The sequence below is a fragment of the Triticum aestivum genome, chromosome 5A (genome assembly GCF_018294505.1).
Source record: "Triticum aestivum cultivar Chinese Spring chromosome 5A, IWGSC CS RefSeq v2.1, whole genome shotgun sequence".
Lineage (NCBI taxonomy): Eukaryota > Viridiplantae > Streptophyta > Magnoliopsida > Poales > Poaceae > Triticum > Triticum aestivum.
This window is the reverse complement of record NC_057806.1, coordinates 243,616,990-243,626,632: the sequence shown is the minus strand read 5'-3', so window position 1 is coordinate 243,626,632 and position 9,643 is coordinate 243,616,990. Positions and strand designations below refer to the sequence as shown.

The window sequence follows — 9,643 nt, the reverse complement described above, 5'->3', positions numbered from 1 at the left end:
GTAGGAAATCTTGTGATTGCATGGAGTTCCCAAGACAATTGTATCGGACCGCGGTGTCAAGTTACTAACCTACTTTTGGAAGACACTTTGCGCCAAACTTAGAATCAAGCTACTCTTCACCACGTGTTGACCAAGAAAACCAACAGCCAAACAGAGGTCACCAATCGAACACTATGCACACTCCTCCACGTGTTGACCAAGAAAACATCAAGAGGTCAGAAGAATGCCTGCCATAGTCGAGTACACCAACAATCGAGTATGACACTCTACAACCAGCACATCCCCCTTCGATGTGGTCTATGGCTTCAACCTATTGTTGCCATTGGACATCCTCCCGCTACCACAACAAGAGGGAGCAAACGTGGACGCGAGCATATAGGAGCAACTTACCTCAAGAAGGTGCATGAAGATACAAGGCACACGACCGAACGCCAAGTACAACGCCTCGCCACCAAGCTCAACACCAACAAGCACCCCATGGTATTCATCCTCGGAAATCTTGTGTGGCTACACTACGCAATGACCACTTCCCCCACCGAGTTTAAGTCCAAGCTTCTAGGTGCTAGCACGCTACAACGACAACACCTACAAGGTCGACCCCACGCGACAAGTACAATGTGAGCGACATCTTCAACATCTAGGACCTATCTCCTTTACATGGTGATGATGCTATCGATCCGAGCGCGGATCTTCCCCAAGGGGGGAGATGATGCGGAGGATCCTTCGTTCATCCCATGGACACCACACCAAGTCATCATACACCAGGTGGACTCATAACAAGAGCTCGTGCACGTTCTATAGAAAGTGAGGTGAACTCACTCCTTTTTTAGCTTGACACGAATATGGATGGGAATTGGCTTCTACCACACCATGGAACTTTGTGTGTCATTAGGCACGAGGAAGACCCCCACCAAGGAGCTAAGGAGTCTCGCCAAGAGGAAGGATGGGAAGGACACAAGGAAGACGAAGACTAGCAATTGGAAGAAGAAGATGCACCCAGGTGACCCCATGCGCACGGCCCCTCCTGGACCCTGTGCGCACGACCCATCCAGAGGCTTTTCGGACATCCCGTGCGCATGAGCCTCCAGGACTCAGTGCATAGGAGCCTTGCCGCTGGCTACCCCATGCGCACGGGCGTGTACAGTGCACACAGGACCCCCATGCCCACGGGGCCAACTTAGCCCATGCGTGGGCCCTCGTGTGAGTTGAACGGGAAATGCCCCTTTTGCCCCTCCTCTTGGTCCCTCACCTCGAGTCACCTATATATTTTGTACCTAAGCCATTTGTTAGGTTAGCAAAGCATATGGCATGATTTAGAGAGAGCTTTGCTCATCTACCTCTCCCCTTGGAGATCAAGACCTCCTAGGAGAAGATGGCCAAGTGGATATCAAGACCTCCTCTCCTAGGGTTGGATAAGACTATCATCAAGACCTTATCTCATTTGTATTTGAGAAGAACCTTTACCTTTGTGCTATTTTCCCTTGATTGTTCATGTTATTCTTGTGGATCTCATGTGCGTTATTCTAGTGGATGTTTGATTTGGGTTTGTTTGAGTGTTTCCCCTTTGTGTTCTTGTAGTTCTTTCCCTTTTCCCCTCCAAGTGTGAAGAAGATCAGCACTTAGGGTTTCACCCTACAACAGCTGGTGCGGGGAGCGGGCAGCTAGGGACGTGAGGATCTACATGCATAGCGCTTGCGGGTAGGACGGCGGAGGTGGGGCGGAGGGGCTCGCAGATCTGGAGGAGGCGGGGCTAGAGTCCATCAATCTAAGCTCACGGGCACGCCCGCCGGTGGGGCAGGGGAGGCCATCAGGGAGCGGTGGTCGGCGGCGTCGGAGTGGCGCCCATCGAGGCTATTGGTAGTCGCCGGTGCTATAGTGGCCACGAGCAAGTGTGGGCGTGGGAGCCTAACATCTTTTGGGCGGTCAAATAATATATTGAAGGTCCGTAAAATTCTTATGCTCCTAAAATAAGTAGAATAGATGATGATAAAGCCAAAAATAGTAAAACCACGGCTAAGAAGTCGGGAGAAAAGTGGGACTCCCTCTCTCTCAAAACCAACCACCTCCAAGGGTCATTTCCCCTTCATCTCTCTCCTCCTCTCCTTGCCTAGCTAGAGGGAGAGGAAGAGAGAGATCGGCCACAACTCATCCGTTCCATCCATAGATCGTAGCCAGGTGCACATTCCCGGCCGGAAGCTAGCACGCACTCTTTCCTGCCCAACGACGTACCTCGTGACGCCGCGCAAGCGGTCATGGGCAACTGCTGTGTTGCCCGGCCATCTTTCAAGCGGCGTGGCGGTGGCTCTCCCAGGCAACGCGGCGGACGCCTAGGAGGCGCCAACCTCCGGTGCCTCTCCACGGTGTCCTCAGTCACTGACACGCCGCGTGCCACGGCCCAGCCGCCTGTAACCGTGCTTGGCAAGGGCCTGGCCGCGGCCGACAACACCGAGGAGCTCCTCCGGCGGTACCAGCTTGGCGAGGAGCTGGGGCGCGGCGAGTTTGGGGTGACGCGACGGTGCATGGACGCGGCAAGGGGAGAGAAGCTCGCGTGCAAGTCGATCAGCAAGCGGAAGCTCCGGAGCAGCGTCGACATCGAGGACGTGCGGCGCGAGGTAGCCATCATGCGGTCGCTGCCCTCGCATGTAAACGTCGTGCGGCTCCGTGAGGCGTTCGAGGACGGCGACTCCGTGCACCTGGTCATGGAGGTGTGCGAGGGGGGCGAGCTCTTCGACCGCATCGTCGTGCGCGGTCACTACACCGAGCGTGCTGCCGCCGCTGTCATGCGCACTATCATGGAGGTCGTGCAGGTACGTCGTACTAGGTGTAATTCTTCGTTTGTTTTTGGCTAGTTTATTTATTAACTGGTCTGGTTGTAAGTACATGAAACACAATGAAGACAGATTCAGATTTTTTTTAGGCAAGATTCAAATGGTCAAGACAGAATCAGATGGTCAAGAGAATTTAACGCTGAAGCACACGGCGTTGTACACATAAGTTTAGACGGTTCCGGGCATTGCAAACATTACCCACGTAACAGAATTTAGCATCCCAAAATTTAAAATGCACAAATATCATTAAAAATATTTACGGGCTATGTGGTTCAAGATGTATATAGTATAAACGTTTATCTACATGACTAAGGACTCAACTCTGAATGTGTCACCATCTTTCAGAATATACAATACTTACATATTTCGATATAAGATTATGCTACTTTTTGTCATGCCATGCAAAATGTAGAATCCGTTATTTTCCAAAGAAACCAATAATCAGCACAATCTGTACACACTCGATCTAGCGACTGAAACACAACACTTTTTGCAGCATTGCCACCAGAACGGTGTTATGCACCGGGACCTTAAGCCTGAGAATTTCTTGTACGCCAATGCATCTGAGAGCTCCCCTCTCAAGGTTATCGACTTCGGACTCTCCGTGTGCTTCAAGCCAGGTATAAACTTCTGAGCTTCTAATACGATATATACATATCACAAATATGAAACATGATTTTTCTAGTTATGTGCGGTCCTCAGGTGAAAGATTCAGTGAGATCGTCGGATCTCCCTATTACATGGCGCCTGAAGTCCTGAAGAGAAACTATGGACAGGAAATCGACATCTGGAGTGCAGGCGTCATATTGTATATCTTGCTATGTGGTGTCCCTCCATTCTGGGCCAGTAAGTTCGTACTCCTGGAATCTGATATAGAACTCCGAAATTGTGTTCATGCTCACAAACTGATCAGGTTCAGCTTTCATCTTTTTTGTAGAAACGGACGAAGGGATTGCGCAGGCCATCATCCGATCACGCGTCGACTTCGAGCGCGAGCCTTGGCCGAAGGTGTCAGACAACGCCAAGGAGCTTGTTAGCAGGATGCTTGAAAACAACCCTTATGCCAGATTGACGGCTCAACAAGTTTTAGGTCAGTAGATCTCACAATTCCTTCCACTTCTCTGAGATGATCAGCATGTATCTAACAATGGTTTACCAACTTCGAGAATGAAGAGCATCCATGGATACAGAATTCCACCGCTGCTCCAAACATTCCTCTTGGTGAAGCAGTAAGGTCAAGGCTAAAGCAATTCACTGTCATGAACAAGTTCAAGAAGAAGGCCTTGCTTGTGAGCTCACAAATAATCATTTTTCCTAACTATTATTTTATGGGACTATGGATTTTGATGAACATATATATGCTGAATTATGTGTCTATTGGCCAGGTGGTGGCGGAATACTTGCCTGCTGAAGAGCTGGAGGCAATCACGGAACTGTTCCACATGCTGGACACTAACAAGGATGGGCACCTGACAATTGAGGAGCTCAGGAAAGGTCTACAAATGATAGGGAACAATGTCCATGATACAGATGTGGATATGCTCATGGAAGCTGTGAGATCCTGCACATTCACTTTTACCAAAATAATTCTAAAGCATTTTCGAATGCAGACATTGGGGAGCTGTTCTTTTTCTATCTTGGTGTTTCAGAATTCTGACTTATATGACCCCTACCATATCATTGAACTATTAAACAATAACCACCAGTTGCTCCATGATTCATAGAGCTTACAATTTGGTAAACTAAACTTCAAAGATTAACTATTTTGAGTTTTTAATCTTTAGGCAGACTTAGATGGAAATGGCACCTTGGACTGCAAGGAGTTTGTCACGGTCTCCATTCACCTGAAGAAAATCCGCAGCGAGGAACACCTCCCCAAGGTGTTCAACTACTTCGACAAGAACATGAGCGGGTTCATCGAGATGGAAGAGCTCAAGGAAGCGCTATCCCCAAGAGGCGACCAGAAGGCCATCGAGGACATCATCTTCGACGTTGACATTGACAAGGTTAGCAAGCTCACTATCAAGTATCAACACCTCCAGAAACAGGAAAACGCAAAAGGACGCTTTGGGTTGCCCCGGGTCGCTCCTTAAGACGACACGGGAGGCAAAAACTCTAGCCGCAGCCACCAGCCGCAACCTCCTCTCGTGCGCTGCGGCGACGTACGGTGCGGCGGCAGATGCGGGGACGGCGTGGTCGGAGCTCGCAAGGAAACAGGCCGGTGGTCCTGGAGCGGCGGAGTTGCGGAGTAGTGCGCTTGGCCACGACAACTTGCTGTGGAGGCGGGCCACGGTGGTTGGGCGGCGGGATATGGGCCGCATACAACGGCGTGCGCACCGGATCTGGCGTCCTTGGCGGCGCCGCCGCGCTTGATCGGTTGTTCCCGGCGCCTCTTGCCTCCATGGCCACGTTCTCCACTGGCCTGGCGGCAAACTGAAGTCGTGGATCTGGAACGGGTCTCCCTTGTTTCCATAGACTAGCCACAATGGATTAACTTGCACTCGTAAAGACTCTAGATTATATTACGACTCGTACATCTATAGTGGGAAATACTACGTAATATATTGTATGTGGTGTCATGCAAAGTTTCATTTATTAGGTTATGAACTCATTTTATCTTGTATATGTAATGTTACCATAGTATGAGTAACTAGCTATATTACTCAACTCATTGTCACATAAACAAATTTGCTACGTTGGACTCTATGCCTTTCCCACTATAGCTAATCTGACCAAGTCGGGCCGGCTGGGTGATGGCGTGGTCCTGTCCCGCGGTCGGTTCAAACATGCCATTGTGGGGTTTGCGGGCACCATTGGTCTTGTCGAATGGGAGGTGGATGCTGGGTTACTGCGGCGGCGGCTCCATGCGGTTGGAAGAGAGACCGTGTTTTATTTATTTATTAGGCAATGGACAATTGCGCCCATTTATCCATTCAAAACTACACCCTTCGTCTAACAATATAATATCATTTTGCAAGCTAATAGTTCATTACAGATATTGATCCTGATTACATGAGGGAACTCATCAAACCATCAGGACCAAACATCATACTCTGCCGATTTAGCCAGAAGATGTGTTGCCTCATTATAAGAACGATTGACAGGGATAAAAGTACAAGATACAAACTTTGTGACACATTTTCTAATATCATGGACTATGGCTCTAATACCTATCAAAACGTAAACCCTCGACCTTTTTTGAATATGTCTTTGAGTTTATTCGGAAAAAGCACGGCGGAAGGCATCTACCCAGAGCCCTCCTATGGGCACTTTGGTTAAAGTGTCTGAGTAGCCTTGAACCAAAAGTTTCATTGTTGATCAATGATAGGCAATCAGATGCTAGTGATCTTCCTTATACTAGTGTTATTGGCAAGGATTACGACTTGACGAAGTGACATGGCTTCTGCTACTATAGAAAATTGAACTCTTTCAAAGTAAACTCTGTTCGCCGCACGCACCCTTCCCTGGTGATCACATATCACCACACCAAAGCTCGTTGTGTAGTAAGTTCGTTGCATCCATCGCCCATCCAATGGGAAATGGTGCATGCGTTGCTTGTGTGGCGGTAGATGCTGCCTGGGCGCAACAATGTCGACGTGTCATGCTGGGCCCGCCCTTTTAGCTGGCTTGCCAGGCCGACAGTACACGTCCCTTTTATAAAAGGTCCTACATGGGTTGAGTAGTTCCAGGCCTTCACATGGCTGGGACGTAACGTGTCGGGCCTTGCCACCCATAGGCCAGGTTTGGCTAGAAAGTCAGGGCCTAGATCATAGTGTGATGGTCATGGGCTGCACTTAGAGCATCGATGACCAGACATGACAAATCCGAGTATGTACTAACCCCCTAAATGTCTGTGAATGCACTCGCGGGAAGCTCTGGTCTGCCCCTGGTTTTTTCGTCATCCTAATCACTACCCCTATTTGCAAACCCCATACTAACCATCCAATGTTCATTTTATCATATGTAGTACATGTTAGATGAAGCAAACAAGCTAAAGACAAAGAAACTACCCTAATTTACTCTAATCATCGGCGATGTCGGAACTACCTCGTGGTCATTGGCGGCGCAACAAAGCTCTAGTGCCCTCTTCCTCATCGTCGAGGTCCGTGAAGAGCTGCTCCTGCCACAAGTCGGCCATGTGGATACGATGGCGGTTTGCCTCGACCTCTTACTCGAACTACATCTAGTCAAGGATGGCGGTTTTGCTCAGCCCTGAACTGTAGTGCCACCTCCATGGCTTGGGTGTGTTGGAACTTCACCTCCTACTCCTCCATGCCAAATCCCTTGAGCTGAACCTCCATTCCCGGTGCCTCATCTGCCTCCTCCTCCATGTCTTTTGATACACCCCCCTTTGGTACCTCCTCCCGCCCCACCATAATTTGAGTGGCACGACGTGCCTCCTCGGACGACACTCTTTGGTGCCGCACATCTGGGCGGCGCTCAAGGTGTGACCAGCTTGTAGTAGGTTATTTTCAGTCGATCTTGGCCATAGGGAGGTCCGAGCGGAAGGGGAAGCAGATGGAGCGAGTGCTGGTTGCGCGGACAGAAATGAGTTGAGGAAAATAGGGGCATCTAGGGTTTCCCTCATTGGCCAGCTTAAATAGAAGACTTTGGTACCTCGGGTTATGAGCAAGAGTAGCGTCATGAATGTGTTCTCGCAAAATCAGAGCAGGAAGCTAGCAGACCGATGGGTTTCACGCGGGTCCCACCTGTTAGACCGATGTGGTCACTGTGTCTGAGCATCCCCATATCCGCACAACATATGGGACGGGTATGAGGGTTGATACACAACTTGGACGGAGCTGGTTTTGGGGAGTCCAGTTGCATGGAGATTTTCTATCTGGATTGTCCGCCCAGATGTTTAGGGAGGGAAGTGGGTGGTCCGATTAAGTATTTGTGGCACCAATTTTGTATTTCAAACCAGCTCATATAGTACAACTATTGTTATTGTTTTGATGTTTAATATAAAAACAATTATTTTTATGCTAGTTAGGATGGTCTCAAAACTGATTACAGTACAAGAATAGGGTATAATGAGATTTCAAAAAAAGAGCTAAAAATGCATGTGTATGGGTAATCTCACCATCTCATACTGAAGAGGTCATCAGAACAACCTATCCAATTCTCGTCCTTCCAACCAAACAATAAAAAGTGCTTATCCAACGTATCAAGTCCCACCCTACTAATCAAAATAACATGGCTATCCCTAACCAGGTGGTGTGATATCCTCATCGAACCTAGCCTTGCCCTCAAACCAAACACCCCCTTAGTCGCTCGGTGCACCTTGAGCTACATCACAGTCATGTCGTGTGGCATTCTAGCCTCTTGTAAGTGCTAGATGTTGGGATGGTGGTATGGAAGGAGGTGTCGGGTGGCTTCGTTGGGCATGGCAGCATGGTGAATGTCGATTTGCAGCATTAGGTTGCCCTTGTCTTGAGAGGGTCGAAGGTTTCATGCAAGACATGGTCCTACAGGTGCTCTCTCTCTCTCTCTCTCTCTCTCTCTCTATCTCTATCTCTCTCTCTCTCTCTCTCTCTCTCTCTCCGCTGCCAGAGTCACGGTGACTCGTCTCTGCTCTTCCCATAGCAGTTTTGGTTCTCTTCACTTTCCACAGCGTTGATGGTTGTGAGGTGGTGGTGCAGTGCCTGGTGTGCAGTGTTCTGTGATTCCTGGAAAGCCTGTTGGGGTCTTGATCCCCCTCATCGAGTTGGTCAAGCTAGATATGGCAAGTTCGACGGAGGGTCGTCGATGGTATGATTTTGGGGGATCATGCTTTGTCGGCAGTCATTGATAATTCGGTCATGCTCGCTGGCGTATTTGTGCTTGTGTTTCACTATTTTGTATAGCTAATTGGGACTTCGTGCACTTTGGATCTTGTTTTCCCTCGGTATTCTCTAATTAACAAGACAATTATATTCTTCTAAATGAATAGTCATAACTCTTGTCAGTTTACCCCCCCCCCCCAAAAAAACATCTTGTGAATCATCAGAAACCAGAAATGACTAGGCAACTAGTTCAACAAGTATATCAGCTAACTCAACCCCCCATGTGTACTACAGGATGGCAAGATAAGCTATGAGGAGTTTGAGTTAATGATGAAAGCTGGAGTGGACTGGAGGAATGCATCACGACAGTACTCAAGAGCAATTTTCAATACCCTCAGCCGCAAGATGTTCAAGGACGTGTCTCTAAAGCTTGATCCCAGCAGCCTGCTAGGTGGTGCTGGGAAAGAACAATAGGACATTAGCTGAGAAAAGTGTGACTCCACTTGCATGCTCATTTGTAACACGCACACACAGACACACATACACTCACTCACTCACACACACACACGGAGAGAGAGATGGAGAGAAAGTGTGTGTGTAATAAGTGTATCTCTTTTCCTTGATCATGTAGAGGTCACCGCATTTTTTGATGCAAAGCGATCATGGAGGTCATTAACCCTAATTATCTCAAATGCGGGTGTCAAACAACTATCAGAAATACTTGTATTGTACTTGCCTCCACGAGACCATGTCATCTGTTTTATTACTAGATGACCCGTTGCGCCCATGGCACAAAAAGTGAAAGCGAGCTGAGTACTCAAACCATGTATATGATATTGATTCAGAATCAACTTAACAGATACTTATATTCCATTACATGGTAGCTTGATAGCTTAAACGCTTAAAAGAAAGTATTGAGATCACTTGAGAATAGCAGACGTTGGAGGACTTAGGACAGTGCATTGCCTGAGTATTGTATCTGCCGCCAATATGAAAGACTTAGGAGGTAGAGCCACTACATGTCCCATAAGTATTGAACATAATTTCATC

At 48.3% G+C, this 9,643-nt stretch overlaps 1 protein-coding gene across 2 annotated transcripts; it reads left to right on the top strand.

Moving 5' to 3' along the window:
* Positions 1-2,064: 2,064 nt before the first annotated feature.
* On the top strand, positions 2,065-9,334 carry LOC123106789 (calcium-dependent protein kinase 29). Of its 2 annotated transcripts, XM_044528838.1 has the most exons (8): positions 2,065-2,807; positions 3,325-3,448; positions 3,531-3,674; positions 3,766-3,918; positions 4,002-4,117; positions 4,214-4,381; positions 4,613-4,834; positions 8,888-9,334. In XM_044528838.1, exons 1-8 carry the CDS (start codon positions 2,253-2,255, stop codon positions 9,065-9,067), a joined length of 1,662 nt encoding a protein of 553 aa, XP_044384773.1. In that variant the 5' UTR covers positions 2,065-2,252; the 3' UTR covers positions 9,068-9,334. The 2 variants fall into 2 exon arrangements, with proteins under 2 accessions (XP_044384773.1, XP_044384774.1); XM_044528839.1 differs by lacking the exon at positions 8,888-9,334 and having other exon boundaries at positions 4,617-4,760.
* Positions 9,335-9,643: the final 309 nt, after the last annotated feature.